This window comes from Typopeltis vanoorti, chromosome 4 (genome assembly GCF_054136105.1).
Source record: "Typopeltis vanoorti isolate ZY-2024b chromosome 4, IOZ_Tvanoo_1.0, whole genome shotgun sequence".
NCBI lineage: Eukaryota > Metazoa > Arthropoda > Arachnida > Uropygi > Thelyphonidae > Typopeltis > Typopeltis vanoorti.
The window spans coordinates 30,964,822-30,985,655 of NC_143552.1; the positions used below are offsets into that span (position 1 = coordinate 30,964,822).

The following is a 20,834-nucleotide window of genomic DNA, read 5'->3' on the forward strand; positions in this document are numbered from 1 at the left end:
GGAAGGGTTTTCTGTACCGCAACCAGGAGAATACACGCAGTTAATATTAAAAATATATTTAGAATAGGACTTAACCCTAAAATTATGGTTCAGAAAACCGATGACATTTGGCAAGTCATGGGTCTTACAAGTCTATAAGCACTGCTGATCATTCCATGCGTGATACTGCGCGTCACTCACAACGCTTTTTTCTGTCCTTCCATAATAACCAATTAGCCAAGTATTGTGTAAAAGCAGGTTAATGAAAGAACAATGAATGGTCCCTACTCGTTTCTTCATTTGTATAGTTTAGTATTGGTGGGAGTTCCGATTATACTGCAAGGAAAGAAAAAAAAACTCTCTTTATAGTTTATATTTTTAATATTTAATATGCTGTATTGTGATTCCTATTAAAAGAATCTCATTTAGAAGATTCTTCTAGCTTCTTGATAGCAATATTTCTAACATACAGTTCATTTAAATCTCTATTAACTGTTGTTTTTGTGCTTCTTATTGCAGAATAAGTTGAATTGCGAGGTTCTTCATGATGATATAGGCTTGGAGATCAGATGGGTCATCGATGGAGAAAATATCATCATGCAGCTAGTTGGAAAAATAGGTAAGAATGGAGATCAAATATTCATAATTGTAACGACGCTATATCATTTTCGACCATCTAATAAATGCAAGAAATTAACATAAACTGGATTGTATATTGGTCGAAGGATTTTAATAATTGATACTAAGCAAAAAAAAAAAACAAACAAATTTCGCCAACTTCTTCAGGGTGTATAAAAAGAGACTTAAAACAACTTAAACTTTTCGTGAGGAAATGAACCGAATACAACTATTTTTTACAAATACAGAAGAACGCGTACATCAAACGCAGGAAGCGTATATGATATCAACTGTTGCTAGGCAGGAACGTTCTGTAATTAGCTGCGAAATTTAACTCTGGCATGCTTAATGATCTTATGAGGGTCTTCCAAATATCAGCTAGAATTAAACCTTGATTTCTATTGAGGTTGCGTTTAGAACGGATGATTGCTATAGCTTCCTTTGTTTCGGGAGCGGAAATCTTCTAAATAGGGCATGAAGCTTTTGTCCAATTCGATGGTATGGTTTGTCCTCGAGAAATGAAGGGATAACCCAGAGTTGTCTTCTCTGTTGTTGTTATTTACATTTCCGACGTGTTCCTTTTTTCTTATTTCCAAACTTCTTGAAGTCTGGCCAATGTAATTTAATCCACATGAACAAGGAATGTTATAGACACCGGCGTATTTTAAGAAGGCCTTTCGGAGATTTCAAAAATGGCGGATAGTCTTTAAAGGTTTAATAAGTATGTTTACTCGTATTTCATGTGGCTTGTTTGAGGAGTGTAGCAATTGTTTTAGAAACAATAAGTATGTTTACTCGTATTTCATGTGGCTTGTTTGAGGAGTGTAGCAATTGTTTTAGAAACTGTCCCAGCATAAGGAATAGCAATGGTGGATTTGTAACGTGTTTCCTCAGATTATTGTTGTGGGGGGGGTCGCAGAAAAGTCATATGGATCAGTTTGTTTGGATAACCATTGTCTATCAGGGTTTTTGATATATGTGATAATTCATCTTTGAGATCTTTTCTTCTGTTATGATGGCCCTATTTTTGAGAAATGTGGTGCGAAGATGAGAAGTGTAAATATCGACCAGTGTGGGTTGGTTTGCGATAGACTGCAAGGCTGATATGTCCATCCATTTCTTTTTTAATTAAGGTATCCAGAATGACCATTGTTTGTCCATTTCAAGGTGAACTTTATTTTGTGATGGAAGGAGTTAATCTTGGTTAGAAAATCAAAAAAGATCTTTTTCTGTGTTTTTCCATACGATAAAGATGTCATTCGCGTACCTCCACCACACTATGGGTTTAAGGTCTAATTGAGTCAGAATGTCATTTTCCAGTTTCTCCATAAAAAGATCTGCACAAGGGGGCTTCCCATTGAGAGGCCTGTTAATTGTTCGTAAATCGTTCCATTCCATAAGAAAAAAAATAGATTTTAGGCAATGATGGAAACGAGAAGCAATATCTTGAGGCGAAAAGGTTGCTCAAAATGCTAATTATTACTTCTACTGGAAGATTTGTAAACAAAGATACTACATCCAGGCTGGCAACAATGTGTTTCCGAGATCGAGATGTTCTTCAATTTATCAACGAAATGTTGTGAATTCTTTTTGTAGGTATCCGAATTACGGATGTGTGCCTTTAGGAGACTGGCGAGGTGTTTCGATAATAAGTATGTGGGGAAATTAATTCCATCCACTATAGGGCGTAGAGGTATTCCATTTTTGTGCACTTTGGGAGAGCCATATAGTCGCCGCATTAGTGGATGAAACGACTTTAATCTTCTTTTTAGGCCTGTTGGCCAACTGTCCACATTATGTAACAAGTTGTTTGTTTCGTTATGATTTTTTCTTCTGGGGTCTGAATCTAATGCACAATAGGTAGATGCGTCAGAAAGTACGTCCGTGATCTTACCAACCAACACACGTCGAAATTTGCACTTCACATCTTCGCACCACATTTCTCAAAAACTGAGCATCGTACACATGCTCAAAAACAGGGCCACTCGCATCACAACAGAAGAAAAAGATCCCAAAGATGAATTATCACATATATCAAAAACCATGATAGACAATCGTTATCCAAACAAACTGATCCATATGACTTTTCTGCGACCCCCCCCCCCACAACAATAATCTGAGGAAACACGTTACAAATGCACCATTGCCATTCCTTATGCTGGGACAGTTTCTAAAACGATTGCTACACTCCTCAAACAAGCCACATGAAATACGAGTAAACATACTTATTAAACCTTTAAAGACTATCCGCCATTTTTTGAGTTCTCCGAAAGACAGTTATACCTTCTTCAAATATGCCGATGTCTATAACATCCCCTGTTCGTGTGGATTAAATTACATTGGTCAGACCTCAAGAAGTTTGGAAATAAGAAAAAAGAGAACACGTAGGAGATGTCAACAACAGAGAAGACAACTGTGGGGTAGCCCTTCATTTCTCGAGGACAAACCATACCATCGAATTGGACAAAAGCTTCATGCCCTATTTAGAAGATTTCCGCTCCCGAAACAAAAGAAGCTATAGCAGTCATCCGTTCAATAGAAATCAAGGTTTAATTCTAGCTGATATTTGGAAGACCCTCACAAGATCATTAAGCACGCCAGAGTTAAATTTCGCAGCTAATTACAGAACGTTCCTGCATAGCAACAGTTGATATCATAATACGCTCCCTGCGTTTGATGTACGCGTTCTTCTATATGTGTAAAAAAAAAAAAAAAAAAAAAAAAAAAAAAATTCGGTTAATTCCTTCACGAACAGTTTAAGTTCTTTTATACACTCTGACCAAGCCAGAGATCTAAGTTGGCGAAACTTTTTGGTGTTTTTTTTATTTAGTATCAGTTATTTAAATCCTTCGGCCAATATACAACCCAATTTATGTTAATTTCTTGCATTCATAATTGTAGTTGTAATATTAATATGAAAGTTATGTCACTTACCTGTGCAATTTGTTCATAAATTCTGCATTTATAGCCTATTAGGAACTAAAATTTCCACCGACATGTATTATTTTGAAGCAATATATTACATAACAGTAGTTTGAACATGCCTATGATTTTTGTCGTCCATATATCCTCCGAGCTGTCTTTCGTCATTTAAAGAACATACTCGTCTGAATGCTGGCTTTTGAAAGAAAGTGTTATCGTGAAATTTTATGATTTGGATGGACTCAGAAGATAAGAAATGAAGAAGAGTACAGTAGGAAGCAACTAAAAGAGACTGTTTCAAAAAATCATACAAAGAAAATTAAAACTCTTTGGACGTATTTGTAGAATATCAAGTGACAGAAAGTTAGTTATTGGTGTTTGGCCTAATGAGCGGAATAAATGTTGGAGGTCGTCCTCATCGTGAGTGGGACGATGATATTAAAGACTGGTGTGGGAATTCTTCAAGAATTAGTTCATGCTACAATGAACAGACGTCACTGGGACGGTATAGTCAACATGGCATCAGACACCTACGGACTCTGCGCCCAGGTTCGCGATGATGATAATACTCTTCTGTTGTTCCATTCAACGATCAAATTCACAACAAACCCTTTCTGGTAAATAATGAAGTTATCTTGATCTACGGCGTTTTTATCATTCTACGGCTAATGATTTCTTTATTTGTGCTTTGCAGAGAATGGAGAGTATATGGCTTTTGGTCTTAGCAAAGATGACCAAAAATCTGTCATGGACAACGCAGATGCAATTGTGGTGTGGATGGACGACAGTGGAATTGGGAAAGCAGAGGATTATTTCTTGGAAAGTAAAGAACAGGTAAATACAGATTTGACCATAACGTGTATGCCTTTTAATATTTTAAAATGCCTGTTGCACATGAGTTTATAACCAAGCCTTAGTACCAGTCCTCGCTAAACGGCGTCTGATTGCTTGCCACCCCTATATTTCCGATAAACATTTACTTTCTATTAAAGCTTCCCAAGAATACAGTTCAATTTTCACCAAACAGAGTATTTCGTAATAAAATATGAATTAATCCATTTATTGAAATATAATTCTATTCTTATGAGCTGCAGAAAGTTTGTTTATAACACAATATTTTATTTTATTTTTTTAGTGCGTGGCTAACCGTGGAAGCTGTCCAGATAGAAAACACTCCGGAGCTGAAGACAATGTAACTACGCTGAGCTCTGCAATGGTCAACGGCTTCACCACCGTCACTTTCAGACGTCCCCAATTAGGAGGTATTTCAGTTGTTTTTTTTTTCGTTTAGTCTGAATGCGAAGGGGGGGGGGCTATTGAATAGAACAAAGGAAATCAAAGAAACTATCACAAAGTGAATTTTGAATGGGGTTGTTATTAATTGCGCAGTGTTTTAAACTAAAATCTGGAAATGTTATTCAATTTACAACTCTGAGTGCAGTAGTTCAGAACTTAAGACTTAGTGACGCATCGCATGTTACAGAAATGTGTGCGGCGAAAGCGTTTTGAAATAATGTACATGGCTTTCAATTAACGAGCAAGTTTGTACTTCGAAGGTTATTTCGATTTTTTTATTGTTTTCGTTGCTTTGATACTTTCAGTGGATGAGATCTACGACCAGCACATCTATGGCGACGGACCTCAAGCAATCGTGTGGGCAGTTGGACCTCTCAACAACAGAAAGGAGGTTTCTTACCACCGGCTCAGAACAACAGGCAAGTAATTCTTTTTTCCTCCTCCATCTGCTGAGAATTTGTTTCTACATGTCGCCAATACGTGCATCTAAGAGTTTTTGTTACATCTTAGCGATGAGCAGCATTCGAAACTTGTTTTTTCTAGAAAATCAACTCTAGGTATAAGAAGTATTCTGAAACTGAATTTGAAAGGTTGTTTTCACGTCTTAGAATTATGGTGAATTGTTCGGTTAATCGATTTTTCAAATCAGTTAAATTGGAATTTTAGAAAAATATTCTGAAATGCTCCTTTCTTAATGCTTTTTTTAAACATATTAGAGAAAGATTTCTGAAATTCATGATTTAGGGACACCATTCAGCGCCCTGACTCTTTAGAAACGATTCGCTGGCAAAAGTATAAAAGATTGTCCATTTTGAAAATAGTTAAGGAATTTCTTTTAGTGCTTAATGGTAAATAATTTTATTGTATTTTTTTCAGGAGATGTATTCATCGATTTCGCACGTCACCCAGCTTGGAACTGTCCTCAACCAACGGATATACCAGAGGCTGATAAAGAAAGCAACCGTCCTTCCGGTGCTGTTTCGCATACATCTTCGGAAGCTGGAGCTGTCATGACTACAAACGTTCAGTCATCAAGAGGAAGAGAAGAGCAAAGCAGTGCTGAATTGCATGATTATGCTTCAGGCAAACATGTTAAATCCTGGCAAATTCCTTCCATCGTATGTCCCTCTGATCACACATTTCGCGCTCAGATTGGTCCTGCAGGAGGAATTCGTGGCTACCAGTCAATTACGGGTATGATATTTACTTGTTTCTTTTCATTAGTAACTCGCCTGAGTTCTTTTGATAGGCGTGATGATAATACCTAAAATTATCCCTGAGGAGATATCAGTAACTAACATGACTTATTTTAATCGAAATGGATGTCTACCTATTCCAAAACCACGGACGTGATATTTGGTTTGTATTAAAGGAGGGAAGACTTACCTTCTATTCAGTAAGGGTTTCAGAATAATCAGTATTTAAAAAACAGGTTAGGTGTTGCATCTGTTAGAAAGATTTTAAAAGTAAATATAGTGAATTAATCCTAGAAATCTTTACGCCATGGTTGTGGTCATAAACGAAACCCGCTTCTGCTTGTATTATTTCCTAGATCAGAACGATCCAATAATTTGCAATTTTTCAATTTCATCCCTTAGTCTTGTTTTCAAACTGGGGAAAAAGGTTAATATTTGAATAGTAAATGACTCGGCATCATACTGTACAGTGTAAATTAATGTACAGTGTAAATATATATATATATATATATATATATATATTAAAACAGGATCGTTAACGAGCAGGCTAAGCTCATTTGACTTAAACGTATTCGGGCTATGTGAATGGGAAAATCATCATCATCACATATTTTAAACACCACGCGAATAGGAATAACTTTCATAGGTGTTAAACTTAAGTTGTCGAGGGAAAACTGTTCAATTCTCTGAACTTACTCTATTGGAAGCATAGCCTAGCAAGTTTCTCTGGTGATAGCTCCCAGATATATTTGCATAATTATAACGCTATACTCGTTATTCAGGTTGTAATTGAAGCATATATTGGGCATTCACTTTGGCAATACCGTTCATCAGATTCCAATTTTAAGAGAAATCATATGTAAGCAGTAAAGATGTTCTTCTAATCGTAATTGTGTGAATGAATACATCCACCCATGAAGTATTGTTTCTTCTGTCCAGGACTAATCATCCAGTTACTCTGATATGGTCGTGGAGTAGCAAATTGTACGTCCATACTCCTCTATACTGACATTCAGGGAAAGGAGGTTCTGTTTAACGAATGTAATATCTCATTTTTAAGGTAGTTTTATCTGCATAAATGTCAAAGCACCAGAAAATATCCACTTGATAATTTTTTAAGGAGAGTAACTGTTTGTTTTTAAATAAAACACTTTTTTTCTCTTAACACACAGAGAGGAAATATCAAAGTAATATACCTTTTATATAAAAATAAGATCTGCTTGCTCCTCCTCAATCAAACATATTAAAAATCGTGTTACTAGCGAAAGTATAAAAAGATATTCTTTCACCAGATCGAATGCAACTTTCTATGTTTTAAGTTAGCTTTTTTTGAACTAATTTATACACCGCGTTATTGCATATCTGGCACACTGCACTATCTTACCCAAAATGTGTTTTTATCATTAGCGTTTCTCTTACTGTTGGTTTTCTTGTTGATTGTAGGCAATCTAATAATTTAACACTCTACAGTATATGTTGAATGGCTTGTAACTTTAGCAGTAGCACCAATCCCCACTTTTCATTAAAAAAATCATTCAAGCCGCAATAATTTAATTTCTTTTTAAAATTTCATTTCTATTAAAAATGTAACTCTATATAAAATGATATAACTTCTTGTATTAATTAATCCTCACACACGAAAGTGTGTGAGTAAACTCTTAATAAAATGATAAAACTTAATGTATTAATTAATCCTGGACTTGTCCATCCTCTATATTGCAGTGTCCTTAAACGCAGCATCATACTTAATTTCAATAAAAAATATCTTTCGACGATATTTATACTTTAAAGTTGTAAACATTCTCTAATTTTCATATTTCAGTATAAATTAACTTTTTCTTGTATGCATTTTAGGTGAAATTGGCTGGGGAATTGCCTGGTATATCAATGGACTTTTGATTCCTGAAATTACAGTGCAGAGAGGAACGAGATACACTTTTCTGGTGGAAGGAGGATTGGATATTGAAAATAATGGAGGAAACCACCCTTTTTACATCACGAATGACCCAGAGGGTGGCTACGAATACAAAACTGCTTCTGAAAGAAGGGTAACTTTATACTTTCTAATCGTTTTAGCTCCTTCAGTCACATAATTTGTCATTTTTGAAGAAATCAGCTTTGTGTTTTATTCTTAAATTTTCTAGAAATATTCCAGGCAATTATACCACTCTCACTGAATTTAGCAGTTGATTCTTCCGGGTATTTAAGTAAATATCTCCATAATAATCGAATTTTTGATTAAAAAATAGAGCTGATTACATTAGTTGATTTGAAGTATTACGATGTTATATGCTGTTTTTTTTTTTTTGTTTATTTTACTTCGTCACATTCCTAGTAGCAGGCCTAGTTGGATAGTACTTTTATTCCTCGTCATTATCTCATAGTCCACAAAGGACAATAGAGTAGATGTTAGGAAATACTCCTTACAGAAATCTTCCACTCAGTCCATGATTGACACTCTGCTTTCAGCTCTGTGAGCGAAGCGCCTGTCCAACTTCTTTATATTGTCTATCCAGTTATTCTCCAATCTGGAATAAGTCCTTCAAAAACTTGCATTGGTAGACTGTTTGATATGACTAGGCCAATAAGTTGTTTCCTTCGAATCTGGATCAGCGAAAGAACTGATTCTTTGCCTTGCTTCAAAATTTGTGATTTGGTCGGTGTATGGTATCTTTCGGAGTCGTCTAAACACCTCATTTCATCTTCTTTTAGGAGGGTTCTGTATGTAATTGTAAGCTTATCTGTCATATTGGCTTTAGTTTTTGGAATTTTTGTTCTAATATACTGTCTTGATCTTCCTTCTTTAAAATATTGCCTAGGTATTTAAGCTGATCATCTTCTATGGGTGTATCCTAAAAAAGTAGGATTTTTCCTACAGCTTTCCTTTTTGATCAGAAGTACAGATACTTCTGTTTGATTTTGGGATACTTATGGTTAAGTCATATTTTTAAAAGTATAAGCTAATTTTGTGGTGATTTCCTGCCGATGTGATTTGTTTTCCGCTAGAAGATCAATATCATCAGTAAACTTTCGAAGGTGTATTCTTCTTCCTCCTAGCTTTCCATTTACAACATATTCAAGGATGCAGTTAAATAATATTGATAGTTTACACCCTTGTCTTACTCCACGCTCCATTGGAAAGGAAGTGCTGTAATTCCTCTTGATTTCAATTATTTCAGAAGATAAGTGCGGGGATATTGTTTTGCTTGTCTGTTCCGTAATGTTGCAGAATTTTTCGGAAGGCATCATGCTAAATAGAATCAAATGCTTTCTGCAGGTTAATAAAATTAAGGCATATTACTTTGTGTTCTACGTATTTTTCTCCGATGATACGGAGAGTAAATATATGATCGATTGTACTCCTGTTCTCTCTAATTCAGCCTGGAAATCTGAAAATTTGAATTCCAACTTTTACTTCAAAGCGTGCAAGTAAGATGTCCAAAAATAGTTTGCTTGTTGATTGTCCTAAAATTTATTGCATTTTTGTTTGCTGTTTCATCTTCTTGGAATGGGAATAAGGATAACTGTACACTAGTCATTTCGCCAGATCTCTGTTCCACACCTGCTGACAAATTTTGTGAAGGGCACTAACAATCGTTTTTTCCAACAGAAGTACTTCTTTAAGTACTTCTGTTGGAATATTGTCAATTGCTGATTTTAATCTTAAGATGGCGCTCTCTACGTTTAGTATAATCACTGTTATCACTGGGACAATTCCCTGTAAATTTTGGTGGTTCAAGCAATCGTCACAGTTGAATAATCATACCATCTCTTCAACACATTTTCATGATTGATTATATAAAGAAACCTGTGGAGAATTCATGACTAAATAAACACACGCAAAACCACAGTAATAGGACGAAATATGTACGTATTAAAAAAAACCTAAGTGTTTTAGGACATCGTCAGTACAGTTAAGAACAATACTAGGAATAACATACAGATAGGGCGCATGAATACAATGGAATCCAAATGCGTACAGCAGCGCTATCTAGCGTTAAAAAATACATTAAATTATTTAGATTAAATTTAAAATTAACGCTAGATAGTCATTCCTAGTATTGTTCTCAACTGTACTGACGATGTCATAAAACACTTAGGACGAAATATTTACGTATTAAAAAAACCCATTACTGTGGTTTTACGTGTTTATTTAGTCATTTTCATGATTAGTAATATTTGTTCCATCCTCAACTATCCAGCTAACAAAGGCTTTGTTAATTTCTTAATTATCTGGTATGCTGTTGTATGAAGATTATCCTCAATGTCTTTGCATTCTTCACCTCCTTTTTTTAATCTTTCTGTTCAGACAATTATACTGTTCATCTTTACTCTTTCCACGTCTAATTTTGCTATGTTTGTAGTCTTTAGTGGACAAAAGTTTTCTAGCAAGGCTCATGAATCATACTAGAAAATGAGGTTAATGATCAATTTGTTTTAAACATTTCCTTCTATGCAATGTTATAACAAAACAAAGGACATAAATTCAGTAGAATTATTTTTTTAGAATAGATTTATAATTTTATGAAAGGATACTAAATATGAGTATAGCAACCACAGAATGAAGCTCTTGTCGAAAAGAACGAAGTATTCTTTTACATCGATTTTTTATATTAGCATTTTTGAGCTTTGAGTGAATTATATTCAAGTTTTCGCGCAAATATCTTCACGAGTAGGTTAGTTTGTATATAGAGCGTGTTGACTTCACATCAATTGTCTTAGTAAGCCATATGTAAAATACATAGGATACAGAGGCAACTGATGCAAAGCCTAAACTGTTTGCTTATAGATAAAGGAGTAAACGAGAATATAATCTCCTATTTTTATTCTGTTACTAGCTGGAAATATTTTTGGGGTTGTATTGTACCTCCTAATTTACCATCGCACAGTCCATTTAGTGTCATACTGTTCCACCCAATGAACAAACTCATTGCGAAAATATAGTTTTCACAAATGATTGTTTTCAGTTTTCATTCCAGCTACTATAAATTTGTGTGTGTTTTATATAGTAAAGGATAGAAATAGTTTCATATGAAATCATTTATTTAGTCCAAGAAAATATAAGCCGCTCCATTTAATCATTAGTGCTGACATAACACTCTTGCCTAAGCTAGATATAAAAAAAAATGTTTTTTTTTACAATAAACTACACCGGTACAAACAAGATAACTCATTGAGATGTTTTGCGTGGCCTCAAATTCCTTTAGGAAGTGAAGTTTTGACATATTAACAAAATGGCATTTTTCGTTCCTTCACATTACTAGTTTTAGTACTAAATACACTACTTTTGTTTCTTGTTACAGAATATAAAAGTATTTGCAGGAGTATCAGTCGACAAAACAGGAAAGACTGTTCCTACTGCAAGTAAGTACGTTACGCAATAAATTATTTTCTCACACTGAACCTCAAAATAACATTCTCGTTTTTAAATATTAAATGCAGTTTGATTTCTGAATCTAAGAGGTTGCGTTGCCTACAGGTGGTCGACTCTGTGAATGGCAGATCCCGCGATCTCTGGACAAATCACCTGACACTTTTGAAACCTTCCAGGAATTTCACGACAATTTGGAACTGAAATGTGAACAAGGCCAACCCGGCATCCTGAGGTGGATACCTGACAAAAACACTCCGGACACTGTTTATTATCAGGTAAGGGACTTATAGAGGACTTGTTTGTGTGTTAATTACGTTTCTGTAATGCTTCAGTGCCTTAGAAACCTCTTCAAAGTGAATTCCATCGTTAATAACAAACTGAATGTCAAGGGCAGATGCGAAGTGCAATTTTCTTATGATCAACGTTTCGAATAGACTGCACTAAGAGGTAATGCCAAGTATTAAATTATTACGCATAACTATATCCCCTGCATGACTAGGACATTAATTATTCGAAATAGTAATAAAACGTATTTCACCTATTAACAGTGACGTTCAGAGTCACATCCATTGAACTTAGAACCATTTTGGATTAGATGCTGTAAAGAGGCGTCATTTGTATCGTTTCAACAATAAAATGATCTGATTCAGACAGCAAAATTGTCATTAGGCTTACAAGAGACAAGAATCTAAGATTGGATTAGAAACAACTCAGTTTTAAAGTAAAATGTAAGGGGATTTGTTTGTTGTTGATTTTACGATATCAGAAAGTATGTAGCGAAGTGCGTGTACTAAATTTGATTTTAAAATGTGCAAAACGTGTAATGGCATGAATTTCTATGGAGTGGTCGCTGACGTTGAGAAATGACAAAATTAGAAACAAAATTAATTTAACACGGCGATACGTTTTTTCAAACATTTACAGAAACAACTTGTTGCTGTAACCACACCAATATAAGACAACTTTTTCGACGCACCTTTGGTTTAAGATAAATGAATAGTTCACGTCGATTTGATTCTGCTAATAATAAAAGTGAGATGTTGACTTAGTGTTGGATAATACACCATCGAAAAATAGTCTGCCTTCTAAAGAATGGATGAAATTTATAAACTAGAACTAAATCTACACTCTGGTGAAAGGAAAAATAGCATCAACAGGAAGAAATGTAATAGATTGATGCTAGTAGAATGTCATGAGCGATAAAAAAATCCCTTTCAGTGTTGGATGTTTAGCAATCGAAAAGCTTCTTGTGTGTGTAAGAAAGATTGGGGATGATTTATATAATTGCCTACAAACCATCGGATCGTAACTTGAGTTTAACAGAATCTGTTTTCTTGTTTAAAAAGTCGACATCTCCATTAATGAACACCAACTATCACTTAAAATATTTTTCTACGATGAACGTGCTGTCCATTATTACTCGACTCGGTAACCGTGCAAACACGTGGGGAAAGTCATTCTACATTGTTGCGTGCAGTTTTTAAAAGTGAAAACTGAAAGGCGAGTTGGAATAATTTCTCCTTAAAACTTGTGGAAGGAGTTCAAGCTAAGCGCAAAAGATAGAACAGGCCTTCGGAGTTTGTGAATGAAATTGCAATGCCTGAAAATCCTAGTGTTGTGTAGTGCTCTTGAAAGACAAACTGTTTTTAATAGCGCTATTGGTTATATATATTTAGGTTATGTTTACCTTAAAACCACATATAATTAAATTATTTTGTACGGTACGTTTCATAGCGTGGCCCCTAATACGTTATTCAAAGAATGCAATCTGAGGAACTAAACTACGTGCAGTGCAGTGTAGGATGTACGAAATGTATTCTTCAGAAAGTGCAAGTGGTAAGAGAGTTTGCCGAAAATGTTATGATAGCAAATGCCACAAGTGCGGATTGGGTCTTGAGGTTGAGGCGGTAGAATTTAAGAGGGAATAGGTGCGAAAATATGAGCGACGGAGTGACCAAGGGATAGGATTGAGAGAGCATAGAAGCTCATAGAATAGTAGCATTAAAAGATGGAAAGAATGGGAAGTTAGCGTTGTGTGAGAGAGAGAGAGAGAGGATAACTTGCTTGCATGGAGTCCTTGACAGTACAAACACAAGCATTAACATGTAGTGAGTAACTACAACTGTGAACAGAAAGTACAGGTGAGGAAAACATTTTGCACGATGATAGGAGTGTTTAACGAAATTATGCTTCCTGTGCGCAAAAATTAACGATGTGAGCGATGCTATTAGGATGCCGAAGGGCATAGTGACAGAGTTCATCCAATCAATCAATGCATATTTATGCAGGCGGACTAATGTCAACTAAATTCGATAGGCCGAAGAACTTGTACAAGGTGGTTTGCACTTGAACAGATTTGGTACTCGGAGTCTGGAAACAGTGTTGTTGAATGGAGCGAAAATCAGGGAAACAAGCAACTGAAGATGGGATCAGTTGATTGACTGAGAATATCCAATAAAGTATAATCTGCCAGTCTTAAATAACCTGAATGGAACGTTAATATAAAGCGTAAGGATAGATGTGGATCTAGAGGGTCCACTACTCCCAGGATGTTCATGATAGCTCATGAACTGCAACCAAAACAATAAGGTAAGTGAAAATAGAGCATTGCCATCTGGTGTGAGATTAAGGTAAAGAGGACATGTACTGTTGGTTACTGTTATAACTTGGTGATGGAAAGAGTAATGTGGATGGTATGCATCGGCAAATAAATTCAAGAAATGGATGGCTAATAATTATTGGGGGTCTTCAACTATTCAGATTGTTTGCAGTTACTACGGAACAGTTAGTGCTAGTTCTCCTAATTGCATCAGAGGAGGTGTCTCTCACGAACATAACCACATTGGCGCCAATTGGCGAGTGATCGCGTGGTCTTGATTTGGAGGTAGCTGGCTAAATTTTCAGTTAAGAAGGGAGGATATGTGGAATAACAGTGTGTAAATATAAAAAAAAACTCAGGAGAGTGCTTGGAGCAATACCATGGCATCAGAAACTGCAAAAGTTGGATGGTGGTAAAGAAGTAATTGCAGAGAGTATACCAAGTTAGGAGGATAAATCAAGTGGGACTTAAATCATTAAGCAGGAGCTACAAAACTTGTGGAAGGAGTTCAAGAAGAAAAGTGACCGGCGGGTACAGGAGCAGTACAAAGCACCAGCTAGAAAGATAACCATCGATGGTAAGGGAGGAAACTAGCCATGGAAACCAAAGGTAATCCCGTAGAGTTCTTTCGGTATGTGGTAAGGAAGAATAATTTTGATGAATGTCAATGTTAGTTGAATTGCTAAGTGATTACGCTGCAAAGGTGTATTCATCCAGTTTGAAGATATTGCAGTAGCGAGGTAAGGCACTTGTTACTGCAAATTTATGATGTAGAAAAAATACGAAACTTGAATAAAGATAGATCCGAGAAGGAGGTAGCAAATTAAGTACTGAATGGTGGTCAAGGTATCGAAGGAAAAAATCTAGGAATAGGATACTATACTTGTGACAACGAGGTCATGCTTCAGTAACTTCTTATAAGAGGGACAGCTGCGTTGCATTAAGGCAATGGTCACACAGTGACACTGCTGGATGTTGCAAAAGCTCTTAGTAGAATACCGCATGGAATTCTGATCCACACAAATTGCATGAAGTGGGGCGATATGAAGTAGGTGATGCTGATAGATACAAGACTGTAGTAATAGAAGGCCTGTGACTATTGGTGTGCCACAAGGCTCTGTACTGTTGAATAACTATTTAATTTGTACACCACTAATGATGTAGGAAATGATCTGAGGAGAAATAGTCAGCTGTTTTCCGATAATACAAAAGTCTATAAAGATGTTGATATTTTGCTGGAGGATTTAAGTAGACTGGCACTATCGGCAAAGTGTAAAGGTTCTGCATTTGGAGTGAAAAGATTACTCCAGTTATGCACCACACTAATGGAACTGTACTTCAAAGATTATAGGGACTTAACTCCAGAGAGCATATTGCAAAACTGGCTAAAGCAGGTTATTATGCATCGTTATAAGACTCCATCTGGACTGCTGTGCACATCTGGCCACATGTTTATGAATATTCATAAACATGTGGATGGGATGAATTAATAGAAATATACAAATTACTGAAAGGGTTTTATAGAAGAAAAAGTACAAGTCTGATTTAGAGGGAAGAACTATGGATCATCCCTTTAATAAGACTTTTTTTTTGCTTGGAAAGGTATGACAGATATTGTACAAATATTAGGGCATAGCATAATGTATAGCATCTAACTCCTTGAAGTTGCACTACAGTGTACTACCACGCTCCTTCCTGTACCGAAAGTAACAAAACAGTCGATTTTTAAAGTTGATTTTCTCATGCTCAAAAGTCTGATCTTAATTTTAACACCTTTTGCTCTATCTTGAATCCAGGAAATAAAACATTATCTCATTTCGATCGCTACGATATCGCATTCATGTTCTAACTGCTGGTAAAGATTCACCTTTGGCACCGTCTATTCTTCAAAAAAATCAAAATCGGTACGTTGTTTCCTCCACCCTTAGATCCACATACTGCTGTGAATTATGTGCAATCAGCAGCTGAATTTTGCATGTTTTGCTTATGACAAGTTGCATAAACGGACAATACAGTACCTGTTGATCTTAAGAGTTAGAATAATTATCGATTAAATCTTACATTTCAGACCGAAGTTGGTGTAGTGGCTCTTGTGTCCTCCTTTCTACTACACGAGTGCAAGCCTATTGAAGACTTTCCTCTATAAATTTATGCTATCCAAATATTAGGAATAAAAGAAATAGGCGGTTGAAAGCCGTATCGGGATATGTACGTTTCTTAAATTATTCGAGTGGCACAATCTACCAAAAAAGTCATAAACCGCTTTCGTATTTAATGAAAATTCATTCATGTAAATTATGAGCAGTTTCTCTAAAGAATTTTTTTTTTCTGGCTGAGCTAGATTTTTTGCCTCGGTTTCATTAAAAGTAATTCTTACCCAACTAAGGCAAAACCCTTATATTTGTGTTCTTCGACAAGAGTTAGTTCTTCGTCTTACTGTACGCATTCAACGTTACAGTATTCTTCTTTTAGCACAAGAAAGTGATAATACTTATAAAAAGTATTAATCCTAAATTATTGAAGTCTTGGTATAGTTTAAAGGCGCGAGTACAGTATCGTTTTGCTATAGTTGGTCGATTCAAATGTTAAACGAACATTTTTCACAAAGAACCGAAGTGGGTCTATTAATACTGTTATGTGGCATCCAGTCGTTTTCGAATCTTGATCTTATGAACAAAGGCTCTTCATCGTACTCGGCCTATCTTTCAGTAATTGTAAGTTCAATTTGGTAGTTTTTTCATGTTCTCTAATATAACTGACTATAAAATTGCAATGAATTTATATTATAATTTTCCGTTTTTTTTCGTTTTTTTTTCAGTGCTTTACTCATCGTTACCTTGGTTGGAAGATTCACGTGGTGGACTCGTGTGGCGACCTTCCCTTGCAAACAGAGGGAAGCATGATGCATGTGGAAAATGCAAGCTTCGCTAATCTACAAGATAAAAAAGCTATTCACTATGGTCCTGAAAGAATCAAACCAACTGATTACGAAACAGATGTAAGGTTTCAAGTTAATACCTACTCCGATAGTCCATGGAAGCCTATGGGCATTCTTCCAACCGCTCAAAGACCTCATACCACTCACAATGCACAAATCAAATCACCCGAGTCCTATGAGAAAAGACATAGAGTGTATGAAATCCGAGCAGAAGCCAACATTAGTACTCCAGTAGGAAACGTTTACCTCCCTTCCTCTCGAACCACTACCAAAACTACGCTAACTCCCACGATTCTGTATGACAGCGATGCGAAAAAACACTTAAACAGAAATCATGCAAGTCACACCACAAGAGTAAGAAATCAAAAGGTAACAGAAGAAATTAATTCTCCTACTTCACGACTTGCCTCTCCTTCCTTAAAAACAGAAGTTCTTCCTGAATTTCATCGTAACAAAGAAAACCGTGAAAAGTTCATCCTCCACAAGATTCCAACTGTGCCTGTTTCCAAGACTCGCCTTTCTTCGCCAATAGACCCATCTCCTTTTACAGTTGTAGAAATTGAACAAGCTCATCAGATCTTTCCACACGTTGCTGAAACCAACGCTAATCACCCTTTGGAGGAAATGGGAATTGAAAGTTTAGAAGTACAGTTCATTCCGTATGATCCTTCTGATATTCCCAACAATTCTCGACATCATTCTGTAAAGAACATTCCTTATGAGGAAGCAGAAATTACTTCGTATCACACATCTTATGGACCTCACCTGTTCGCTGCGAATGCGGCTCCAGAAGAGCGAAAATCAGCGACTAAAGCTAGCAACCGTCTCAGAAATCTTCAGAGGGATTTGCAACTTTCACCACCAGTTTTTCAAACGCTGAACAGCAGACACTACCAAGAATCTATGAAATCGAAAGATGCAAGAAGAGATCGTCAAGATAGCGTACGAAGCAGTACTTCTGAACAGCATCTCTCCCGTGCAGTTTTTAAAAGTGATGATGCTCCTAGACGCTCTAACAAGCGCACACAATCAAACCAAAGACACTCTTTCCCGCATTCCGTTTTTGTCCTGAATGACCTTCCAGTTCATAAGCACAGTACTAATGGATTTGCTGAAATCCGTTCAACTTTCCCAACTACTGTTCTCCATAAATCGAAGAGACCTAACAAAACCAAAAGCCAGTCTTCCCTGCTTCCAGTTTTACCTAAAACCATTGGAAGAAAAAGCGCGGCACTCAACGTCCAAACAGTCCCAGCACTGGATTCTCAAGTTGTACGCGAAGAAGTTCCACATAATGACGGAGAACTGTATGTGTTAACTCATGTAATACCCATCATGGCCGATACTCGCACAAAGGAACCTGCTTTGCATCTTGACGCTACTGATTTTAGGCCTAAAGTCTCCCGCCGTAATCCGAGAGGCGGAAGTGCTAAAGGATCCTAAACGATTCAAGGAACACAGGCGTTCAGATTAATTTATTTGTTATTTTATGCAGCTGATCATTTATATATTTATCGACGACGACGAATGAAATACTCGCCAGAAGATTCTTCTGTTGAGTAAGTCGTAAAACTGTGCCAGTGAAAGAGCCGAGACATGAGTGACTAATGGATGCTTACACTGTATCGAATTGAAGTTTTTTGTGCTCCGTTTATTTAAAATGCACATCCATTTGTATTATTTACGAGTTCATAGCGGAACGTAACGGTAGGAAGTACTAACATATTTATTATTTCAGTTAATGTTTTTTTATATAATTTTGTAATCACTTCATTTATGTAACACTTAAGATTGTAAAATAAAGCAATTGTATAGACGATATACTAAAGCACCCCACGAGTTAAACTAGTACGTATAAAGTGGAGCATATCCTCGACGATGAACAACAGGAAGGAGGATAAATGCTTATCGTATAGTTTTTACTTGGCCCTGCAAAGTGAACAAAAAGTAAAGTTTATCAGATCACCATGCTAGGACATCCGAGAACAAATCGTGATTAAAACGTACAAAGATGATATACCAGCAGTCACCTCAACTCTGAGCTTAACAAATTTAATTCTCAGAAATGACTGAAAACTTCCGAGTTCTATTATATGTCTACACTTTGTTTTTTTTATCTCAAACTTGGTAGATTAATTCTCTTTCGATGCTACACATTATGTTCTCTTCTGGATATCGCACTGCTAAAATCAACTGCATAAGTAGTACAGAATCTTACATCGAAGACTTGAAAGTAAACTCGTTTCTTCTTCGGGCAAGTTGAAGTCGGACGAAACAAGCGAACTACAACTCAATGGTTTCCACGTTCATTGAATGAGTTCGGTATGTTTCTAATACAAAATGCTTTTTCCCCCCAGATTATCAGCATCTGCAATACGAGAACTTAATTGCGAAAAGTAATTTCCCTTATTAAAATATAGAATTTCATCTTCACTGGGATTCTTTGGTATTCTCATTATCCAGAAGTGACATTGTTATACACTATTTAAGATCTACTAAGAATGTGCATACAAAAATCTTATTTTCCTGCATCTTTTTCCCTTAGGCTTTTGCTTTCCTGACTATTTGTGTATTTACTAAAATCCTTGAAGGAGGTCTTGGATTTCTTGATTACCTTCTCGGTACCCTTATGTAGGCTGTTTCTAGTGGTAATTCCTTTACTGAAACAGGAATAAACGGAATCAGTTCCCAGAGGGCAACATTCATAGGTTAAAGTGACCTTAAGATCGTCTCTTTCGAAAAGAGATGGAGGCCTTGCTCTATATATAGCTAACCACTACGAGGACTATAAAATTAAAGATAAATGACAAAAATACGTTTAGGTTGAGCATATTGGAATCCTGTTGTAGCCATCTTGTACTAGAGGAATTGGGAAACAAACGGGCTATAAAATAAATAAGCATAGGGGAAATTTTAATGCATTGACAATTAAACTTCCGACATAACTAGAGGAATAGGGCAGTAAACCAGGCCAGGGCTAAAAAAATCTCAGAAACACAATAGTCCGTCGATGGGATTGATTGAGAACTTGTGGTTGGTCCAGCTACGCGCGGAATAAAAAAAAAAAAGTATATACAGAAAGAAAACCAGAACGGAATACTAAACTATTGATTAGAAAAAATTAGTATTAAATACTACTTGAGATTGCGGCTAAAGCTATGAAGAGCTTGTATCATATGTTCATGAACGGCGCATGTTCTTCTGGCTAATTTGCGAGAAGAAAGCCTGCCGCCTTCATATTAAAAGTGGGTTTATTGATAAACTAAGTAGTGCACAAAAAGATAAAGAACAGTACGAATATAACGTTGTCAATAATGTTACAAGTTTAGAGCTTCTTAGGATTAAGAGTGCAAGTCGGTATTCCCTTCTACGCCGAAAAATCAAGAGCGAAAGGAATTAAATAATGTTAATATAAAATGCCGCACACTTAAAATTATTAAAAAAATCTTACGAACGTACACCCCAATTTATTTCACTAGTAAACTACACGTATGTATTTGCAAACTATAGATAAAGGCCACCAGGAGAATTAATTTGTAAACCTAAAAGTTCTGATACAATTTGTGACTTTTTTTTTGTTGTTGTTAAGGTATATACAGTGCTGCTAATGAACTAAGCAAACTATGCAAGATAGTGATTTTTTTTGTCACAAATACTTGTGACATAATGATTAGAAATATATACACGTTTGCACAAGAATAATGTTTAATTTGCCAAATATTTCAGACCATCTTCAGTGGCTACATAGGAATACGAACAATTGATCATTCACATATAGAACGAGCCGCGTGATGTCATATCGCTAAGTATTAGAAGAGTAAACATTTTTAAAGTCATAAAGATATTAATTCAGAAATTCATATAATAATCTTACATAACATTAGACTAATATAGGAAATTTACAAAAAATTA

General features: G+C 35.9%; 1 protein-coding gene across 1 annotated transcript in view; it reads left to right on the forward strand.

The window, feature by feature from the left end:
- The window catches only part of LOC150107198 (protein Skeletor, isoforms B/C-like), a 62,488-nt gene extending 44,123 nt beyond the window's left edge, over nt 1–18,365 (forward strand). Inside the window, exons 7-16 of the mRNA XM_090391681.1 lie at nt 499–598; nt 4,214–4,353; nt 4,655–4,781; nt 5,121–5,234; nt 5,692–5,799; nt 5,905–6,009; nt 7,866–8,059; nt 11,315–11,375; nt 11,491–11,660; nt 16,803–18,365. Of these exons, the coding sequence (XP_090247807.1) occupies nt 499–598; nt 4,214–4,353; nt 4,655–4,781; nt 5,121–5,234; nt 5,692–5,799; nt 5,905–6,009; nt 7,866–8,059; nt 11,315–11,375; nt 11,491–11,660; nt 16,803–18,365 (2,682 nt within the window). The remainder of the gene's footprint in view (nt 1–498; nt 599–4,213; nt 4,354–4,654; nt 4,782–5,120; nt 5,235–5,691; nt 5,800–5,904; nt 6,010–7,865; nt 8,060–11,314; nt 11,376–11,490; nt 11,661–16,802) is intronic.
- The last annotated feature ends 2,469 nt before the right edge of the window (nt 18,366–20,834 follow it).